At 45.0% G+C, this 22,691-nt stretch overlaps 1 protein-coding gene across 7 annotated transcripts in view; it reads left to right on the plus strand.

Annotated features, from left to right (window-relative positions):
- Pou6f1 (POU class 6 homeobox 1) overlaps positions 1-22,225 on the plus strand; it is a 50,956-nt gene extending 28,731 nt beyond the window's left edge. For 5 of the 7 annotated variants that reach the window (XM_027949989.2, XM_027949990.2, XM_071609837.1 and 2 more), the window contains 10 exons: positions 6,486-6,580; positions 7,995-8,175; positions 12,176-12,297; positions 13,094-13,319; positions 13,822-14,075; positions 14,724-14,852; positions 15,472-15,675; positions 19,071-19,212; positions 19,890-20,058; positions 20,987-22,225. In XM_027949989.2, coding sequence (XP_027805790.1) covers positions 6,533-6,580; positions 7,995-8,175; positions 12,176-12,297; positions 13,094-13,319; positions 13,822-14,075; positions 14,724-14,852; positions 15,472-15,675; positions 19,071-19,212; positions 19,890-20,058; positions 20,987-21,332 — 1,821 coding nt within the window. In that variant the 5' untranslated portion in view covers positions 6,486-6,532 and the 3' untranslated portion in view covers positions 21,333-22,225. Of the gene's footprint in view, positions 1-1,299; positions 6,581-7,994; positions 8,176-12,175; positions 12,298-13,093; positions 13,320-13,821; positions 14,076-14,723; positions 14,853-15,471; positions 15,676-19,070; positions 19,213-19,889; positions 20,059-20,986 lie in introns of those variants that run through there. The other 2 variants (XM_027949991.2, XM_027949992.2) reach the window with 2 other exon arrangements.
- Positions 22,226-22,691: the final 466 nt, after the last annotated feature.

Below are 22,691 nucleotides of genomic sequence, written 5' to 3' on the forward strand. Positions count from 1 at the left end.
CAGAGCTTGCCTGGACCCTGGAATGGGGCAAATAATACTTGTATGCAGGAGGGGGCGTACTAAAGCTGTGTGGCCCAGGAGATAGTGGTTAAGAAGGGAGAAGATTCAGGTCATATTATCACAGAGAACTCATAGGATCTGCCAAGGAAATAAATGTGAGAGATAAGGAACAAGAGAAGGTCAGGACCACAGCCAGAGCTGAATGGCCAAAGCCGCCATTGCTGAGATGGGAAGGTCGTGTGCAATTGGAGCAGCTGCAGTAGGCAGTTAGATAAATGAATCAAGAATTCCCAGATAGTGAGGCACCATGTTGCACGCCTGTAATTCCATTTATTAGGGAGTCAGAGTCAGGAGGACTGTAAGTTTGATGGCAACTTAGCAAGATCCTGTCCCCAAATAAAAATTTAAAAAGAATGGGGATTGGGCTAGGGTTGTAGCTCAGTGGTAGAACACTTGCCTAGCATGTATGAGGCACTGGGTTCAATTCTCAGCACCATATATAAATAAATAAACAAAATAAAGATCTACCAACCAAAAAAAAAAAAAAAAAAAAAAAGGAATGGGAGGAATGGGGGAATGGGGATGTAGCTCAGTGACAGAATGTCCCAAAGTTCAATCCCCAGTACTTCAAAAATAATAAACAAGTAAGTTCCCAGACTGTGTGAGAACACCCAGGGAAGCAGTGAAGAGTGAATTGGCTGTACCATTCTCTGCAGCCCCAGCTACCTCTATGTCCCAATCTCCTGCCCTCTTCTGGTAGCCAGTCTGAGTGTCAGCTCTGCAAGAAGTAAGCGGGTGTGAATTTAAATTAAAAGTGGTTTAGCACTAATATCAACAAACAACCTAACCAGAGAGCATTATAATGTTAAAATTTTGAAAGATGAATTTACAACAAATGTGACTTTCTTTCAATTGAATGCAGATAAAACTAAATTCAGCTTACCCAGGCTTTCTTTGGAGTCTGCTAACTTCACACAGAGTATTCTCTACCCTAAAAAATGAGTATATAATGGGAAGATATTTAACACATTGCAAACTTTGACCATACTGAGTGTTAAGGGGCTGATTTAAAAAACAGAAATGGGTCCGAGTTAAAAGGCTGAATCTAGCTGAGCACAGTGACACCTGTAATACCAGCTACCGGGGAGGCCCATGCAGGAGGTTTGCAAATTCAAGGTCAGCCTGGGCAACCTCGTAAGACCCTCTCTCTCTCTCTCTCTTTTTTTTTTTTTTTTTTTGGTGTGTGTGTGTGTGTGTTTCTGGGGATTGAACCCAGAGCCTTGTGCATGGGAGGCAAGCACTCTATCAACTGAGCTATATCCCCAGCCCTACTGTCTCAATTAAAAAAAAAAAATGAAATAAACAATGAAAAGGGCTGGGAAGTAGTTCCCTGGGTCAGTCCCCAGTACCACACACACAAAGTCTGGGGCTGGGGTTGTGGCTTAGTGGTAGAGTGCTTGCCTAGCATGCATGAGGCACTGGGTTCGATCTTCAGCACCACATAAATGTAAAATAAAGATATTGTGCCCACCTAAAATTAAAAAATAAATATTAAAAAAAATCTAAATCCCACACAAGTTTCACTTTCCTACAAAGGACAAGATTTTTCTTATATCAAGATTCATGTCTGAAGTACATACCTTTGTGAGAACAAGGATCACACAAAACTGCATTGTATGTCCCTCCTGTGGATCCTCCGCTGACTTCTGTTCATCCACCAGGATACTTAGAAATGCTGTATTATAGTTACCTTTTTATTTCCTTGTCTTCCCTATTGGACTGTAGACTTCTTGACAAAGGTGGGAAATGTATTTTTTCCTCCCACTGTACCCAACACATAGTAGCCATGGAAATATGTGTTGGCCAGGACAAGACATTTCAGGATTTCTTCTACTAGAATCTCAGACTGTTCTAGGAAGTTCTGACTTGTTTGGGATTTCTCAATGCACCTCCTGGGTGTCTTGGAATATTACCTGAAGTCCAGAACAGTTCCAAAGGAGAATGACAAGTAGAACCAGCTCTTCCTCTCCATTGAAACTCCTAGATGGCCTTGGACCTTTCTGGGTTCTTAGGTTGTGGACAAATGCCTCAGCACCCACAGTTCATTCTGTTCTGAGGTTGCTTGGATTTTAGACTCTAGCACAGAAAAGCAAAGGATACATCAATTACATAGGTGTCTTTTTAATTTTTTTAGTTATACAATAACTAAAAATATTGGATACAATATCTTTATTGTTATGTGGTGCTGAGTATGGAACCCAGTGCCTCACAGGTGTGAGGCAAGTGCTCTGCCACTGAGCCACAACCCCAGCCCCTACATAGGTATCTTGATTCAGGTGTTTTTCAAACTTGAGTCATTGGAGAGAGGAGGCAAAGGAGAAGGTTCTGGATGGGCTCTGATTCCCTCCCCAGCTTTAACCAGATCAGTTCTGCTTTGATCTGTTATATATTAGGGTTCCATTGCTGGGGTGGGGAAAGGAGCTCCTTCTCTGAAACATGACAGCTGATTCTTTTTCCTCCCTATCAGGCTGTAGACAATGAATAGCATCCGGGGCTCAAAGGGGATCCTCCAAATGTGCTATTTTCACATCAATGGGGAAATGGTCTGAAAGCAAACAAGATAACCGCCTAATCAGTGAAACCAAATCACAGCCTGAAGCTTGAGAAAATGTGGAAAGTTCCTGATGAGGGGTTAGAGCAGGTCCAGAGTAAAGTGCACAAATAAGCAAGCAAGGGAATCCATGGCACACAGCTCAGAGTTAAAATGCTGAGTGCCTACTCATTAGAGAGGCGTTTATATCACATGTGTGACTCTGATAGGAGACTAAGATAGAAGGGAGGCCTAAAGTCTGGAACAAGGGGAGTCTTTTGCCTGTGCTGTATGCAGATTTCTGTTGGACTGAAGTCTGGTTAGTGGGTTAGGATGAGCCTAGGTATGGCCAGTGGCTGACTCAGGCCTACTGTCCTGAAAAAAAGGACTAGACACTGAAGGACCCAGGTTCTCAAAACTCATAGAATCTCAAAGGTGAATCACCAAGCCTTAGTTTTTCTTATATCAGATTAAGTGATGTGAGCATTCAGTAGGCAGTTTGATATGAGTCTAAAGTTCTTGGATGAAATCTAAGATAGAGATTTTGATTTGGTAGTTGTCAAACGGATTGAGATTACCTAGAGAGGGACCGAAGGGTTGATTGACTATACCCTTCAGCTCAGCCCTAATAACACAGTCTCAAAGTGAATACCAGCCTATGCTTAACCACTCCTTATGAATGGCCTCGGCCACTATAAGATTCTGAGCAAGCTTTTACTTCTCTGAGCAGATGTCTCAAAGACTGGCTACTGCTGCCTTCCTCATGATGGCCTTCTTTGGAAATGGAAATTTCTTCTTCCTTTGGAATGTATATGTCAAGCTATAATAGACCTAAATTCACCTTGCACACCTTTTCTTTCAATTTTATCTCTGCCTTTTAATTGAATTTGCAAATGACTTACTGATTACTTCTATATGAACAACTTTCATTGGCTCATCTCAGTTTTCATTCAGCAGTGGTAGTAAATTGCCAAGTCCCTAGAAAATTTCATGGAAGACTCCCATGTACAAAATATGGTGGGAGGACATCACCCAGGAATGAGGCTAGTATCCCAGGAAGGTAGGCAGATGCTCACTAGTTTTTCCAGAAAATTCTCTGTCTCTCCTGCATCCCCTGTCCTGCCTGGAAAGGGAAAGATTTTTTCTTTTTTGAAATGGATAGCTATCTTGAATTGCTTATCTTTCCCTTGAGGAAGGAAGAGGAGGGAAGAAACCTCAAGGTTCGCCTTGCCTGGTTGACCAGGAGGCATTTTGTCAAGGGGGAAAGATGCTAAAACCCCAGCAATAGACGCATATTCAAAAGAATTGAAAACAGACATTTAAACAAATTATGCACAAATATTTATAGACACACTGTTCACAATAACCAAAAGATAGAAATAACCCAAATATCCATCAAATCTAGTGAATGGATAAACAAAATGTAGTCTGGGTGGTGCATACCTGGGATCCCAGCAACTCGGGAGGCTGAGGAAGGGAGATCACAAGTTCAAGGCTAGCCTCAGCAACTTAGTGAGATGAGGCCCTAAAGCAACTTAGCAAGACCTTGTCTCAAAATAAAAACTAAAAAGGACTAGGTATGTAGCTCAGTGATAAAGTGCCCCTGGGTTAAATCCCCAATATCTAAAAAAAAAAAAAAAAAAAAAAAGTAGTAGATCTGGGGCTGGGGATATAGCTCAGTTTGTAGAGTCTTTGCCTTACATGCATAGGCTTTGGTTCAATCCACAGCATCACAAAAAAAAAAAAAAAAAAAAAAGTAGTAGATCCATATAACAGAATATTATTCAGCCATGAAAAGAAGTGAAGTCCTCATATGTGCTACTATATGGATAAACCTTGAAAAATATGCTAAATAAAATGTCATGTATGTATTATTCCTTTTATATGAAATATCCAAAATAGACAAATTCATATATAGAGAGAAAGCAGATTGTTACCTCCTGGGAGGTGGTAGTCAGGGGGAAGTGTTAACTGGCAGAATTTCCTTTTGGTTGATGAAAATGTTCTAGAACTGGTAAGTTCTAGTTGGTAACAGTTGCACAACATTGTGAATGTACTAAATTCCACTAAATCATGCACTTAAAGATAATTAAAAAGGGGACTAGGAATGTTGCTCAGTGGTAAAGTGCTTGCCTAGCTATGCCCAAGGCTCTGAGTTGGAGTCTCAGCAGTGAAAAATTAAATAATTAAATTGTTAAAATGGTGAATTTTATGTTACGTAACTTTGTTTAGTCTGTTTGGGCTGCTATGACAAAATATCATAAATCAGATAATTTAGATACAACAGAAGTTTATTCCTTACAACCCTGGAGGCTGGATTAAGATTAAAGTGTCAGTGTCTGGTGAGGACATGCCTCCTCCCAGTTCCTTCTTGCTCTGTTTTCATGTAATCATATATGCTCTGTGGTCTCTTTTAAAAGGCTCTAAATCTATTCATGAAACCTCATCACCTACCAAAGACCCCACCTCTTAATATCATGACTTTGGGAAGTAGGATTTCAACATGAATTTGGAGGGGACAGAAACATCCAGACCATAGCAGAATTTTACCTCAAATTTCAAACAGGGTGAGAGATGCGGATATGGCTCAGGTAGAACACTTGCCTAATATGCACAAGCCCTGGCTTCTATTCTTAGCACTGTAAAACAAAACAAAACAAACAAAAACAGAAGAAAAGAAAAGAAAAAAAACAGGGGTGAAATGAGAAAGAGAAAAAGGAAGGGAAAAGTGAAGAATTCAGAATACCTTCCTGAGTTTAGTTTCCTCACTGTAATGTGGTGATACTAATGTCACCACTCCCACTCCTCACCCAGAGTGGGCATGAGTAATAATACATCAGTTAGTACAGTGAGTATTACATAAAGTACATAGCCCACAGTAGCCTACAGTAGGCTTTCAACTCAATTTTAATGCCCTCATGTCTATATAAACGTCTAAACATAAATCTATTTACCCCTTTTATTTACTTTTTCTTTTTTTTTTTTTTTGCTTCACTAGAAATTGAACCTAAGGGCACTCTACCACAGTGTTACATCACCACTCTTTTTATCTTTTTATTTTACTTTGAGACAGGGTCTCACTAAGTTGCCCAGTTTGGCCTTGAATTTACCATTCTCCTGCCCCAGCCTCTGGAGTAGCTGGGTGTACAGGTGTGCACCACTGTACCTGGTTATTTCTTTTATTTCTTTCAACTCTATGGTTTGTGGCTCCAGCCAGACATGAGTTTGCCCACTCCTTATTGGATTTGGCAGGCTGTTCCACCATCTGAGATGTTCTACCTCCTATGTGCCGGCAGGCCACTGTGGTCCTTAGGCCACTGCCACAAACTCACCTGAGAGCAAAATCTGGGATTCACCCTCTGAATCAGACTCTGAGAGTTGTTGGAGGGAAAGGTTCTGGGATATGCATTTTTAGTAAATGCTCCAGGTGGTGATATTAAAGGTGCATGTTAAAGTTTGAGACCACTTTGCTAATTTATGTCTTTACCATCTTTTCCAGGAAGTTCACCCAGATTTCTCCTCTGAGTAATTCTCTGATAACCAGAGTGCTCCTCATCTTTGTCTAAGGGTCTGATTAACTGTCATATTTGTTTTGGGTTCTGCTGGGTGTGCTGTCTCCCACTGGATCAGGGAACCCCCAGGGAGAGATGCCTGGCCCTCCCTTTTTTCTTGTCATTCTAAGCACAGATGTTCCTGGTTCCTCCTGAGTGTAGGTTCTCCTGGGATTCTGTAGGAAGTGAGACTCTTAGAATCCTGCTTCCTTACTTCTCCAGATACTTGGGAGAACCTAACTTTTCTGTCTTCCTATCATTCTATTTCTGACTTTTCTAGATGGTCTGGAAATTATATTGCTGTATCATATCAGCCTTTGCTTTTCCAATCCCATCTTACCCAGGATGCACTAGGTGTGGGCCAGCCCCCACCCCACCCTGACAGCTGACCATGGATCCTGGAGCCGGGTCCGAGTCCTCTCTGACTGTCAATGAGCAGGTATCTTCTGGGATAAGAAGGGATGGGGTGGTAAGGGCAATGGACCAAAGGGTGTGGGTAGGGGAGGAAGGCTCCACAGCACCCCTCTTTGTTTCTTACCAAAGTTCATGGTTATTTCATCACGGGGAGTTGCCAACTAGGACTTCTCAGATTCTGAGTTGGGGGATTTAGCTGTGACTTTTAAAATTGGAATTAAAATGCACAAATACATATAATTTAAACAAGGAAAGGTTTGGACACCAAGTAATTTATTTTTAATTTTTTCTAATTTTAAAAAAATTCTGCAATGACTGTTTAGTTCTTGTGTCATTTTTTAAAAGGAGAAAAAAATGAATATCTTTTAAAATGTAAGTGCAGTGAAGCCCCTCATAGATCGAGTTTGAGTCAGTAAAAGGGAATGCTTTGGGGGATTTATTTCACTTTTACTTTCCTGTTGGGAAAGTATCATTTTGTCACTTTTTACAGCAGTTTCTGGCTGGATTCAGTTTTCAGGCTTCAGAAGCATGTGTGGCAGTGGTTTGTGGCCCAGGCCAAGTGCAGGGTAGGACTGACACAAAGCACTTTAATGTACAGATTTTGTCTCTGATTCTTGAAGGGCCCAAGTGGCAGTACTTCAGTGCATGAAACAGGGCATTTGAGCAGAAGACCACCAAGTGTTCTAAGGTGACTCAGGGTCTGCCTGCATCATACACATGGAGGATCACCCTTATACTCTGAGCATGCCCACTGCTGGATAGCATGATAGAAACCACAGGCTGTTAGGATACCCAGCTCCACTGGAGCCATAGCTGGGCTGGGTGAGGAAGATGAGAACATCTTTAGGATTCCTCACTCTTCTTTCAAAAAGTTAACTTGCAGGGGAATCCTGGTCATTTACTCCAGAGTTTTGGAAATAAAGGCATTGTGAGCTTAAAAGCTACTCAGCATAGGGAGCATTTATTTTTCATCCCTTTGCCTTTGGGGAACTTCCAGACAGATTCAAGAGAATCAAAAATGGATTTGTTTCCTGGTCCAACTTAAGTCATGTGTACTGTGTTAGGATCCCTCATAGCCACACTACCATGTCCTAGCAGCCAAGAGGACATCCTTGCAAGTTTGTGGGATAGGCCATTTCCTATTCCCTGAACTGAGCCCAAGAGGGGGAGCAAATAGAACTATCTCTCAAGTGGTAAAGTTCTGGGACTTTTCCCAACTGTGTCAGACCCTTCTCCCTGACACTAGGACCTGTCTTCTTCTAGCAGCTCTTTCCATGGAATAGGAGAGTAGTAGCCTGCCCCAGAATTTGGTGTTCTCACAGAGCACACTGTTTGCTGCTTGGGAGGTCTACATCTGAAGTACCCTCTCTCTCCTCCAGCCATACCAGGGGCTATGCTGACTCCTCCTCTCAGTGGTGTTCCTTGTCATCTGCCTACAGGTCATCGTGATGTCAAGCCACGAGACCATCCGAGTGCTAGAAGTTGGAGTGGATGCCCAGATCCCTGCTGAAGATGAGGGCAAAGGACTGGAGAGTGTGGCTGCTGACAGCTCTCAGAGTGGAGGCCCTGCTGAAGCCAGCAACCCAGGGCCAGACAACCCAGACCCCTCTGCAGAGGCTGGTATGAGACCATTGCTCCAATCTGGTATCACTACCTCTGAGTCCATTGTGATTCTCTGGGGAGCCAGCATGTGCCCCAGGGGCCCAGGTGGCATTAGGATTTTATCTTCCCATCCGCTGGGCAGCCTGTGACCACAGTCCACTTTTAGTCAGCATGTAGGGCTACTCTGCATTCCTTTTTCCTGGAGCTTTAGTTCCTCTTACAGCCACTGCTAGGCCTAAACTGGGAATGATGGGAGGTGATTGGCATGTTTCAGCTTAGGTTGAATCAACCTCAGAGAGCTCCTAGGTCCAAACCAAATGGTCAGACCCAATGCAAAGAGAACTGGGCCTTCAGTATCCTTCTGGCCTTTCTAACCCTGTCCTTTTTGTGGTAGAACTGAGATGTCCCAGGAACTGAGACTGGGAGGACATCCTACTTTCCTCAAAGAAAGGAGACTAGGTAGAACTCCTGAAAAATCCCTGCTCCTTCCTCTCTGCAGTTTTATAGGTGCTGCCCCTCTGCAAAGCCAACCTTACAGAGTAAGCTGCATTCACCTGCAAGACAGCTGTGAGAGAAACAGGGCTGCCCTGGGGTGGCCCTGGTGCTGCTTTCCAGCCTTGAGGGACCTTTCATTGACTTTCCTCCTCAACACCTTGCAGAGTGGTCTTCTTCTTTTGCAGAAAGCCTTGGGCCTCCTTTACCAGTTCCCTCAGAACACCATGATTCATTTCCTCTGGCCTTCTACTATTCTTCACCCCTTCCCTAGACTGGAGATTCGGACAGGGAGGGGGGGATAAGGGGAGGAGCCAAAAAAGAGCAAATTAGAACTAACAAACTTCAGAGAAACAACAGCTTCTTAACAAGAAAATGGCATGACTTCACCATCCTTGATCTACTTGCAAATTAGTATGCAGGTTCTTGGGACCCTAGTGACCTCAGTAACTTAATTCTCCTTTTGAATATAGGAATGACAAAGGATTCCACCTACTTTTTTTAAGGTGCAATTCCCTGGGGAATGGGCAGGACAGACAAGGACTCTTATTCCACTTGTTCCTCTCAGCAGAGCCACTGTGGAGATGGGGCTCTTTTTCAGAAAACCCTGAGGAGGTTTCTTGAGTTTATCTGCAGTGCCTCGACTTCCATTTTTCACCTTTCATCTGTCTTCCATAACTCATTTTCTGGTGCCTAATTCTGCTCCTTTTCCAAAACTGCTCTGAGAAATGGATTCTAAATCAATTATTTACACTTCAGCTTGAGTGCTTATGTAGTGTGCATCTTCTTCCAGAGGTCTGTATATTTAAGCCTTTCACCAAAGTCTTCCTCTCAGTGAAAGGATTTTAGTCATTGTCAGGGCCCAAGTGTATATGTGTGTGTGTGTGTGTGTACACATATAATACCTTTATTTTATTTATTTATTTTTATGTGGTGCTGAGGATTAAACCCAGTGCCTCACACATGCTAGGCAAGTGCTCTACCACTGAGCCACAACCCTGGTCCCATTGTCAGGGTAGTTTGATGGTACTGCCTAATAAGCTGCCAGCTTAGATTGATGGGACCTTTCTTGGTATGCAATACTAAGAAGGGGTCTCTCATATTAAAACAAAACTAAGTAATAGAGGATCTTTTCAGGATTAAAAATAATCTAGTAATTTGTGTCTCTCTTGTGTCCAGTCCTTGCCACACACATATTTTTGTATGTGCAGCCACCGAGAGTAGACATGGAGTATAACACTCTGCACCATATTATTTCATATGCCCATTTCTATTAGTGACATAGATTCGTACACTGCTTCATGTGAAATTGTTTGTCTTTTTATTTTCATTAACAGTTCTGCCTTGAACATCTTTGTTATTGTTTCTTTAATTTTTTTCCCCTTCCCAGCTACTGAGAATTCATTTCTCAGAGCAGGTTTGAAAAGGAACAGAATTAGGTATCAGGAAGGATGGCAACCTGGGCAATTTAGCAAGACACTGTCTCAAATTTTTTAAAAATAATAATAATAATTTTTTAATTAAAAAATGTCTTCTTTGGGGGCTGGGGTTGTGGCTCAGTGGTACAGTGCTCACCTAGCATGCACGAGGCACTGGGTTCGATCTTCAGTACCACGTAAGTGTGAAATAAATATATTGTGTCCACCTAAAACTAAAAAAAAATAAATAAATATTTTAAAAAATGTCTTCTTTGTGGTATAGTCCACTAAAAATCCTGTCAAAGAGAAATTAAATATTGACATAGAAGGAAGTCATCATATGGAAAAATTTTAAAATTTGCTATCAATGAGAAGAAAAGTAGTTGACTTTGAAGTATCACAGATGCTGGTGGCACATGCCTGTAATCACAGCAACTCAGGAGGCTGAGGCAGGAGAATGGCAAGTCCAAGGTCAGCTTCAATGACTTAGAAAGACCCTGTCTCAAATAAAAGATAAGGAGCTGTGGCTGTGGCTCAGTGATAGAGAGCTTGCCTAGCATTGTGAGGTGCTGGGTTCAATCCTTAGCACCACGTACAATACATAAATAATGGTCCACTGACAGCTAAAAATAAATAAATAAATAAATAATATAAAAAGGCTGGGGAGCCAGGTGCAGTGGCACACATCTGTAATCCCAGCCTCTTGGGAGGCTGAAGCTGAAGGATTACAAGTTCAAAGCCAGCCTCAGCAATTTAGTTAGTCTCTAAGCAGCTTAGCAAGACCCTATCTCAAAATAAAATATAAAAAGGGCTGGGGATGTGGCTCAAAGCACAATGACTTTTCTCTTCAACACCTTGCAGAGGGGTCTTCTGCTGGGGTTTACTCCCCAGTACTGCCACGGTGGGTGGGCAGGGCAGACAGGGAAGGTAGCACAGACTATTAAGCAAAAAAAAAAAAAGTGCTAAAACCTAACTTAGGTGGTGCTGTGGAGAAGCAGGTACATTTTTGGTGATTCTGAGAGTTAGTTTAGTCTTTCTATAAAGCAGTATGGAAGGAAGTGGAAAAATCCTAAATATATATAAACCCTTGGACACCAGGGTCCAAGGAAATAGGACCAAAAAAATGAATGTTTCGTTTCTTTAGATAAAAAGAAAAGCCCACATATGAGGTAGGTTTTATAAGTTATGTGGCAAACATAAATTATAAAAGTCTACCTTTTTTATGTTTCATTACATTTTGTCCAACAAAAAATATTTTTTTATTTGAGATATGATCTTACTGTGTGATCCTCCTGCCTCAGCCTCCTGCTTTGCTGGAATTACAGGCGTGCACCACTGCTCCTGACCCTTCCAGGTTGTTGATCACATTACAGAAAACAATTTAAGGACACATCAGAGTTTCAGTGGCAAAGAGAGTTTATTGCAAAGCGAAAGTACATACTCAAGGACTAAGTGCAGGCGTGCCCAAAGTTTGAGAGTCTCACAGATATATGGGTTGTGGTTTATATTGTTCAGTAAAATTAATCCTCCTAAGCAGAGGCTGAAAATGGAAGAGATTCTCTGAATTGGGAGGTTCTTTTAGGGAAAATTGCTCAGTTTTAATTAGACAGGTAAAGGGTATGTGAGTATATATAGTAATCAACCTTAATGAGCAAAAGGTAAAGGTAAGGTCAGGAATCATTCTGGTGAGTTTGTGCAAGAAACCAGTTACAGCTGGCTCTGGAGTGCGGCCTACATCATGGTTAAGGCAAAATGTTTTCTCTAATCAGATGCTAGCAGGATGCCTGTGGTTAAGCAGGAGCAGCCCACAGGTTGCTTGCAGAGGTGCCTGCCAGCACCTAATTTCCCTGTGCCTAACTCAGGAAGAGAGTGGCTATCTTCCAGATCTGGCACAGAACTACCAGCCTCCTACTCTCACTATAAGTAGCGTTGGGGAAGCTGCCTTGTGGGCCAGGGAAGGCCAACAGATAGTTTTCAGTTATGCAGAAATACAAAATGGGTCTGAGAGTTGCCACTTCAGGTGGCAGACAAGATGTTCTACCCCAGTGACTCCCTCCACTCACATCAGGCTCACTCCATGTCCTTCTTTCTCTCAATGCCATGTGAAGTGAAGTCACTTCCCGGGATCCTTCCGAACCCTGCCCCCGCTATTGCCACCTTCAGCCAAGCCCCAAGCCAGCCTCAGGCATCGCAGACCCTGACACCACTGGCTGTACAAGCTGCCCCCCAGGTAAGGGCCACCCCAGGGAGCTGGACTGAGGGCAGTGGGTAGGAATGAGGTGTGGGGTGGCCATGGATCTGGGAACTGCATGAGGCAGGACAGAGAAAGGGTATGGGTTGAGGGAGGGAATCTCTTACTGGGACCCCTGGCCTCTCCCTTCCCCAAATCAGGCCCATTGGAAAAGATCTGCATTTGCTGGGCAGTTTCTTTGGGTCCAGAAAGAACTATAGAAATTCCATTAACTCTTTCATGCTGCCAGAGTTTCTGCTTATCTTAATAATGAAATAAGTGAATAGCTTTGTCAGCTCCTTTAGCAGATGCCTGGAAGAGTTAATAGAGTGTTCAGAGTCCTCATTTAGAGACAGGGAGCAGCCCCAGCCAGTGAGAAGCTGCCTGTAGGATCCTGCAGGCAAGCACAGCCCTGGTGACTTTTGCTTCATGCACTAATCTCTGAGGCATCCAGTCAGAGGGCATCCTCCACCAGAGCCTGGGGGAAACTTGGGGGAGGTTTAAGAGACAGCAGACCGCAGAGAAGGTCTGTGCAGCCCTACCTGTCCAGTGGGCAGGGCTGGGCCCTGCCTTGATTTGGGCCACTTCTCTGCAGGCAAGATAGTATGGCTCAGGCACCCTCTCAGATCCAGCCTCCAGCTAGGGCATGGCTCTTCCCTGCCTCCTGTGGCCTCTCCCCACTGCCCTTAAAATGTTTTGTTTGTGCTCAACTGGGTCTGAGAGACCCAGTGTTTGCGCTATCAATGTTGATTTTTTATTTTTTCTTTTCTTTTTGAAATCTTGTTTGCTTTTGCAGGTCTTGACTCAGGAAAACTTAGCCACAGTTCTGACAGGAGTTATGGTTCCAGCAGGGGCAGTTACTCAACCTCTTCTTATCCCCATCAGTATTGCAGGTCAAGTGGCTGGGCAGCAGGGGCTGGCCGTGTGGACAATTCCTACAGCAACTGTGGCTGCCCTCCCAGGACTGACTGCTGCTTCTCCCACGGGGGCACTATTCAAGCCACCTTTAGCTGGTCTGCAAGGTAACGGCAACTCTCCCCAGGACTGCACCAGGCCCCCCACCACCCTACACTACCACTCCTGCACACGTGCTTGCCATGTCGGACTCAGAACCCACGGCCCACTCAGGGCAACAGCCCTGGAGTCTGCATCAGTGTCCCAGGCTCCCAGCCACAGAGCCGCTGCACCATCTTGGAACTCTAGGCCAGGACATCATGTCAGCCCAGCAGGCCTTTCTTCCTTCAACCAACTGCCTGAGACTGCCCCTCCCCCCATGCCAGCTTCCTGAGAAGGACTGCAAGAAGATTCAACATCTGGTTCTTGAACCTACCATCTCCTGGCCCAAGGGAGGGGGGGATGAAAGATGCTGGCATGTGCCAGCCCTTCAAGGATCAAGGCAGCTGCGCGCCCCCTATGCCCATTGCCCCAACCCCATGTTATTCTTGTGCCAGATCCCTTGGGATTGGAGCCACTCTGGGCCATGGCTAGGTGTTTGAGCACCTCTGTCTCTGCCTTGCTCCATAGCAGCTGCCGTGCTGAACACCGCTCTCCCGGCACCCGTACAAGCTGCCCCACCAGTCCAGGCCTCTTCACCGGCCCAGCCCCGGCCACCAGCCCAGCCCCAGACACTGTTCCAGACCCAGCCGCTGCTGCAGACCACGCCTGCCATCCTACCACAGCCCACTGCTGCCACCGCTGCTGCCCCCACCCCCAAGCCAGTGGACACCACCCCACAGATCACCGTGCAGCCTGCAGGCTTCGCGTTTAGTCCAGGAATCGTAAGCTGCTGCCCTCACCCAAGGCTGACCAGGGATGGATCAAATCTTGGGCCAAGGGTAGAACTGACCCTTCCCGCAGTGGAGGACCAGCCCCTTGAATACAGCCCTTTTCCAACACATCAGCCGAGATGAGCTCCCTCTGAGGTCTTCTTGCAGCCTGTCACCTGTCCAGCTCAGGCAAAAGCATACAGCCTCTGCCAAGAGAGCTGGGCAAATTCTCCAGAACCTGAACCACTGGACCAGCCTTGGAGGGTGGGATGATGTCTAGGGATTGCAAATCTGTGAGCTGCCATGAAGTGCAGTTAGAGGCTCACTACTCTGTGCTGGTGTCTATTCGGTGTGGCTCCCGGCTTGGCAGTGGAGCTGTCAGATGTGACTAGGAACACATCAGCCCCTCCAGTCAGGCCCTTCTACCCTCCAGGCCTGGCCCCAAAGATTAACCAGTTACTGTCCTGACTGTGGTCTCTGCCCTACCCTACTGCCCCCTGAAGCCCTACATAGTGCTGGATACTATTCAGCTGTGGACATGGGCCTGCAGTCCTGGCCATGTTCACAAATGCCCATCCCCATGACCCCAGCCCTTTTCCTTTTATCAGAGTCTCTTTCTCACCCCTTGGCCTCTGAGCAGGACTCTTCCTCCACCCACAGATCAGTGCTGCTTCCCTCGGGGGACAGACCCAGATCCTGGGCTCCCTCACTACAACTCCGGTCATTACCAACGCCATTCCCAGCATGCCAGGGATCAGCAGTCAGATCCTCACCAATGCTCAGGGACAGGCAAGTGGTCAAAGCCAAGCCTGGGGGGTGGGGGCTATGGAGAAGCTGGCCAGGAGTGGGCCAGGAATTGGGCTAACAGTCATAGAAACTCAAATAGGGTGTCAAATTGCTGTTCATAGCTCCCTATGGTGGCTCTCTGATGATGCTGAGGCCAGGCAGGGGTAGTACTAACCTGTCCTACAGGTGCTCATTCTAGTTGGGGGGTTTCATTTAAAGAGCACCTACTTTGTGGCTACACTTTGGGCTAGGTGCTTTCTTATACATTTTCTCATTTTGGATACAAATCTATTAGGTAGAGATTTTTATTCCCATTTGGTGGGAAAGAAGACTGAAGTTGAGATAAACTAAGCCACACAACTGAAATGTTGTAGAGCCAGGATTGGCATCCAAGTCTCTGATTCATAAACAGACCTATTGCTGTCATGCTGCAGCTCTGGATAGAATAAAGAAAGGAGCCCCTCTAGTGTGAATCCTTTACTTTGTTGATGAGGAAACGGAGGACAGAGGGGTTAAGTGATTTGTCCAAATTAGCATCTTCATCTACCAGTGTGGGGATCTGGGTTGGGGAGGAACTGGGCACTGCCCTCATGCCTGGGGTCCCTGCCTTATTTCCTCCCAGGTTATTGGAACACTTCCATGGGTGGTGAACTCAGCTAGTGTGGCAGCCCCAGCACCAGCCCAAAGCCTGCAAGTCCAGGCCGTGACCCCCCAACTGTTGTTGAATGCTCAGGGCCAGGTGATTGCGACCCTGGCCAGCAGCCCCCTGCCTCCGCCTGTGACTGTCCGGAAGCCAAGCACGCCTGAGTCCCCTGCTAAGAGTGAGGTACTAGGGTTGGGGGTATGGGTGGGGTGACAGGCAATACTGTCTCCATGGGCTTCTTACCTCCAGATTGTGACTCCTGAAAAAGAGCACCCACTGAAAGTGAAGGGAGACCCCTGAGTAGAAGGACTACATGAGTTCACCCCAACCCTACCCAGGACATAGCATCTTTGGTCCCCTACCCAATCATACCAAAACATGTGTCTGTGCCCTCAGAAGTCAATATCATTCTAAGAAGGCAGGTGCAGGGTGGGTCTGAAATGTGTGGTGTGATCAAACTGCTGGAAAAGATCCAGGAGGTTCGTTCTGTACCCCCTCCTCCTTCACCTCTCCACTCTGCTCCTTGATTTTGATTATTCATTTCATTGTTCATTTCAGAAGCATTTTTTGAGTGTCTAATATATCCTAAGTACTGAAGATACAAAGATGACTCAGATGCCCTTGCTGGCCTTAGGTAGCTCAGCATTAACGATAACTACAAATCAATATCATAAACCCAGTACAGTGGCACACACCCATAATCCCATCAGTTCAGGAGGCTGAGGCAGGAGGATCCCAAGTTTGAGGCCAGTCTTTGTAACTTAGTGAGACCCTGTTTCAAAATAAAAAGGGCTGGGGATGTAGCCCAGTATAGTTAGTGCCCAGTACCAAAAATGAAGAAAAAAACATTTTTTGAAGTCAACATTATAGAACGATACATTATATCCTCAAACAAGGATATATCCAATGTAATGGGATTATGTGGATAATTTCGTATCTATACAGATTTATTAATTATTAGGTTGTTAAGTCATCATATATTACTTATTAATTTCTTCTTTTTGTTGTTGTTGTAGTAGATGGACACAATATTTTATTTTATTTATTTTTATGTGGTGCTAAGGATCGAACCCAGTGCCTCACATGTGCTAGGCAAGCTCTCTACCCCTGCCTACACTCCCAGCCCCTAATTTATTCTTTTTTCAAATAATTTTTTTTCATTGTCAATGGACATTTATTTGTTTATTTATAAGTGGTGCTGAGAATAGAACCCAGTGCCTCACACATACTAAGCAGGTGCTCTACAACTGAGCTACAACCCCAGTCCCCTAATTTATTCTTTTTCAAAAAACATTTTTAGTTGTAGTGGACACGTAACTTTATTTTATCTATTTATTTATTTTTTTAATGTGGTGCTGAGGATTGAACCCAGTGCCTCACATGTGCTCTACCACTGTGCCTCAGCTCCTGTGCCCTAATTTATTTTTAAAATATTTTTTTCCATTCAAAATACTGTCACATTGGAAAAAAATGAAATGAAATGAAGGGAGGAAAAAGTCAACATGATAAAGACTATGATAGAGGCGTGAATAAAGCAATTTGAGACACCAGAGAAGGGAGTTCTGACAGGAGAGGGAGTCAGGCAAGTCAACCTAGAGAAGGAGCTTTGAACTAATACGAAAGGATGAGTTGGCTGTGAGGGTGTTCTGTATCTGGGGAACTACAGGGAGTATCCTGTGCTAGAGCAGCAATTCTCGAACTCATGCATCAGAATTACCTGAAGGGCTTGTGGAAATGAAGAGTTTGTTTTTCAGTATGTCTGAAGTGGGGCCTAATAATATGTTTTCTAAATTCCTAGGTGACATTGAGGTCAGGGGTTCTCAAATGTGGTAGGCTGCTTCTAAACTTTGTAAATAACCGCTTAGCCTCATCTGTAAAATAAGGGTTGTAAGAGGACCTACCTCAGAGGGTTATGAATGTCATGCTGCAGCAACAAACGCTGATGCATTTTAAAAATTTTTCTGTTATCCAGATAAATCCAACAACTAGACTGTTGTGAGACTTGAATCCTTGTCACCTATTAGGAGGCAATTTAAGCAGTTCCAGCAAGAGACAAAGAGCTTTGAACAAAGGTAGAGGTTTTGGGGATGAAGAAGAAATAGACTTGAGGGCTGGGGCTGTGGCTCAGCGGTAGAGTGCTTGCCTAGCATGTGCGAGGCCCTGGGTTCGATCCTCAGCACCACATAAAAATAAATAAATAAAGGTATTGTGTCTAACTACAACTAAAAAATAAATATTAAAAAAAAAAAGAAATAGATTTGAAAGCTGCCAGGAGGTAGAACCCAGGGAACAGGACTTTTCTGGAGAAACCTGCATTTCCTAGAAAGCTTTATTAAAAAAAAAAAAACTTAAAACACTAATTTCATATATTTATAGTTTCTTCTCATTACAAATATGACATGATTTTTATTGAAATTTCAGTATGTATCATGTAAAAAGTAAAAAGTCCCATGGGCTGGCAGGGTAGCTCAGTGGTAGAATATGTGCCTAGCACACCTGAAGCCCTGGGTTTCATCTCAGCACTGTACACACACACACACACACACACACACAACACACACACACACACACACACACACCATAAAAATTTCTTCTAATTCTACCACCAGAAATTACTTCTGTTGTTAGCTTGCTTCATATGACTCAAGATTTTTTTCCTGGAAATTCATAGGTACATTTAAAAAAATTATTTTTTTTAGTTATAGATAGAATAGACACAGTACATTTATTTATTTCTATGTGGTGCTGAGGATCAAACCCAGTGCCTCACACATGCCATTCAAGCACTCTACCACTGAGCCATAACCCCAGCCCCTCATAGGTATTTTTTTAAAGGTATTTCTCCATAAAACCTTTTTTTTTTTTTGCAGTATTGGGAATTAAACCCAGGGGTGTTCTATTGCTGAGCTACATTCCAGCCCTTTTTATTTTTTTTATTTTGAGACAGGGTCTTGCTAAATTGCAGAGGCTGGCTTTGAACTTGCAATCCTCCTGCTTCAGCCTCCTACATAGCTGAGATTATAATAAGTGTGAGCCACTGCACCCAGCTAAAAACTATATTTCACCTTAGGTTTTTTCATTTAGCCTCTATGACTCAGTGCAGTTAAGAGATGTACTTTATTCTTTTAATATATGCATAATCTCTCATTGTTGTGAGATCAAGGAGTTATCTATCTGTTCCCTACTCATGGATATTTGAGGCCTGGGCAACTCTAGAATGAGAAGAACTACTCCTGATTAGAATCTAGCATAAGCTTCTCCTTTGAGGGCAGAGATGTGAGATCAGTTATCCCAAAGGTAGAAACTTGTTGGGGCTTTCACCAAGAGTACTGAGACATTCTGAGTCTCTCATCTGCATAGGTGGCTTCAGCTTCACTGGGCATGTTGCTCTACTTATTTCAGAGGTCACTATTGTGGAATGGGTATTAGTAATCAGCAGCTTTAATCTTGTTTTGTGAGAGGATACAGGTGGGAGGATACTGGTAAGTGAGAATTTCATACTCTCCCACACTGATCCACCCAGGGATTCTGACCCCCTGAGTTAGGCAAGGAACAACAGGGGCTTATCTCTCTTCCAGGTGCAGCCCATCCAGCCCACACCAGCTGTGCCCCAGCCTGCTGTGGTCATTGCCAGCCCAGCCCCAGCAGTCAAGCCATCTGCCTCTGCTCCCATCCCAATCACCTGCTCAGAGACCCCCACAGTCAGCCAGTTGGTATCCAGTAAGTGGCTCCTGGAAGAGAGAAGGTGGGGGGCATTTATTTGGGCGTTTTAACTTGCTCACATACTGCTTTTCTTATATATTTCCTGGAGCCATATGCTATGGCATGGTCCTGGAGTCCCAGCTACTCAGGAGATTGAGGCAGGCAGATTGCTTGAGTGTGGGCAATCAAAGCCAGCCTGGGCAATCCCATCTCAAATCAATCAAATTCCTGGATTCCAAAGGTCACAAAGGGCAGAAGCCCAATGCGAGGAGCTAGCTTTCTTATTCCTGTTGCTGTTGAGCTAGATAGTTTCTGGACAGGATGGTAGAGACTGCTCAGTTGGTTGGCTGACTGCTTCTCTGAGAGGCCAAGCCATTGGCTGTCTGCTGTGGGCTCTCATCTAGCACTGAGGAACGTGGACAGCCAACCAGTGTGCTTGGGGCAGGACGAGGGACTGTGGGGTGGGGGAAAGGTCAGCAGTTAGAGCTATAAGAACTTGAAAATAAGCCTTAGCCCTGAGAGGGTGGTCCGGCCCCTTTCCCACAAGTCTGCTTGCCTTGGGAAGGGGTAATGAAGGTAGGTGCACAAGCCTAGTGTCCCCATTCCTCACCATGCACTCGTCCAAACCAATGGACCAGATAATCAATGATGATTCCCATCTTACACACTCATCTCTGATCTTTCTTTTGGCCTAGAGCCACATACTCCAAGTCTGGATGAGGATGGGATCAACTTAGAAGAGATCCGGGAGTTTGCCAAGAACTTTAAGATCCGTCGGCTCTCCCTGGGCCTTACACAGACCCAGGTGGGCCAGGCTCTGACTGCAACAGAAGGTCCAGCCTATAGCCAGTCAGCCATCTGCCGGTAAGTAAGGCTGCCCTGGACAAGGTCAGGGTCTGCTCAGTGCCTACCAGGCATCTAGCCCCTTACCATATCCCCCTTGCTCCTGACTTCTACCAGATAAGTTGTATTTATCTGGATATGAACACCTGGAGTAGCCAAAGACTGACTAAACTCTCTGAAATTTATTCTCTGATCCTGAGCATTTAATGTGGTCTTTGGGGGGAAATTTAAGACCCAAATCCATTCAGGAATCCTAGCAGGAAAGGAGTTATAAACTTAGTCCCACAAGTAGGAACTTCAGTTCCCTTGTGGCCCTCAACCAGGCCACACCCTGTCATACTGTCATCTTCCCCTCCTATAAGGCCTGACTATAAAGTACGAGAGCTGATTTTTCTGTGTGTACCTTAATAAACTGGTTTTGATGTCAATATCAGAGGAAGGGTAGCAGAGAGTTTCAAAGAAGAAACTCATTGGGCTCAGTGGATAACCCAGTGATTTCATCTGCCTGCCAACTCCATAGCTAAGACTAGAATGACTATTAGAGTGACAACCGTGCCGTGTTGGCTCAGCCAGAAAAGTAGCCTGTCATGTTAGCCATGTTCCTATGAGAGTGCAGTTGGAGGAGGACAGCATTCATGTCCTCTGGAGGCCGCTCAAGATGACTTCTCAAAGGACTTCATTCATTTGAGTGTGAAAGTTTTAGAATGGTTGTTTAGGGCAGTATTGTCATCATCCTGTTGACCTGAGCCTGTAGAAATAATCTCACTGTTAAGACCTGGGATTCTGGAGAGTCTGAGGAGTCTGGTCTTGGACAAGCCAAAGGGGTCATGGTGGAGATAGTGAGAGGACACTGGGAAGGGCCTTACCAGCTCCACGAGGAGCAGCCCCTTGAAGGTAGTGCACTGAGACCAACACACTCTGTTTCTTCCTGGGCATGTGTTGTCTGCAGGTTTGAGAAGCTGGACATCACGCCCAAGAGTGCCCAGAAGCTGAAACCAGTGCTAGAGAAGTGGCTAAATGAGGCTGAACTCCGGAACCAGGAAGGCCAGCAGAACCTGATGGAGTTTGTGGGAGGTGAGCCCTCCAAGAAACGCAAACGCCGCACCTCCTTCACCCCCCAGGCAATAGAGGCCCTCAACGCCTACTTTGAGAAGAACCCGTTACCCACAGGTCAGGAGATCACCGAGATTGCTAAAGAGCTCAACTATGACCGGGAGGTAGTGCGAGTCTGGTTCTGCAATCGGCGCCAGACACTCAAGAACACCAGCAAGCTGAATGTCTTTCAGATCCCCTAGGGCTTGGCCCACAGCCCTGTGTTCCAGCACTTTGTACTCTTCCCTTGACACCTGACTGTCTCCACTGCCATGACAGAACCTGTCATTTTGCCACATCATGAGACTCCACTGTGTGCATGTGTCGATGCCTCTCTCCTCTTTCCCACATATCTCATATCCTGGGAAGGCCAGAGGGGACCCATGAGAGAGCCCCAGGTTCTGGGCTGAGGATAACAAAGGAAAAGATTTGTGGTGGTGATTAGGGAAGCACTTTGCTAACATGGTTTCTGAAGGGCAAATTCTGGCTGGGAACCAGAAACTCCTGAGGACCATTAGCTCTTGCTTTTGATAACATTCTCTCTCCACTTTCCTTTCTCCTTTACATCTCCTTTACTGTGGAACCACAGCCTCACATTACCTTCCCTCACTTCACCTACAGACAAACTAAACCCCTGAAAGGACTTAGGATATAAAATTCAGAAAAGTTTCCGGGTGCAGTGGTGCACCTGTAATCCCAGTAGTTTTAAGAGGCTGAAACAGAAGGATCGAGAGTTCAAGGCCAGCCTCAGCAATAGCAAGGCGCTAAGCAATTCAGTGAGACCCTGTGTCTAATTAAAACACAAAATCAGGCTGAGGATGTGGTTCAGAGGTTGAGTGCCCCTGAGTTCAACCCCAGTACCCCACCCCCCAAAAAAATTCCAGAAGTTTCTGTGCTGCTCCAAAGGTCAGACCCAATGTCTGCCTTGACCTCAAGGTCAGAAGGTTCCTGAAGACCTGTGCCAGAACATATGAACTCCTCTCCCTGGTTCTTTGGGGTTTGGGGGTAGGGTTTGCATTAAATCAGAAACTTTTCTGTTACAATCTGTGTTGAAAGAGAGCAACAGTAAACTTTACCTGTCCTGGAGTTGCCCTGGGACTGCTGTGGGTCTGGAATTTAGTAAATAAGTCCATTCTCCTGGGTTTTAATCTAATTTCTGTCCTCGGCCATCCCCTCCCCCCAAAAAATGTGGGTTAAGAGAATTTGCAGCTGGGCCTGCAGCATGCCTGTAATCCCAGCTACTCAGGAGGTTGAGGCAGGAGGATAATGAGTTTGAGACTAGCCTAGGCAGCATAATGAGATCCTGTCTCAAAGGAAAAAAGAGAGAGCGAGGACTTGCACCCTGGTAAATCCCACTGCCCAGCAAGCAGGCAGCTCTGGGAAAAAATGAGGAAAGGAATGCTGACTTTCTCTCTCCCTCTTTTGCCCCCATAGCCCCTCACCCAATCCAGTATTGGAACCTTCTCAGAGGAGCAAATTAAACAATAAACCAGACAGGAAGGCCCTGAGGGAAAGGACAACATCCAGAAAGAGCTGATGGCAGCCCAGAAAGGTCTTTTGGG

This window comes from Marmota flaviventris, chromosome 3 (assembly GCF_047511675.1).
Source record: "Marmota flaviventris isolate mMarFla1 chromosome 3, mMarFla1.hap1, whole genome shotgun sequence".
NCBI classification, from domain to species: domain Eukaryota; kingdom Metazoa; phylum Chordata; class Mammalia; order Rodentia; family Sciuridae; genus Marmota; species Marmota flaviventris.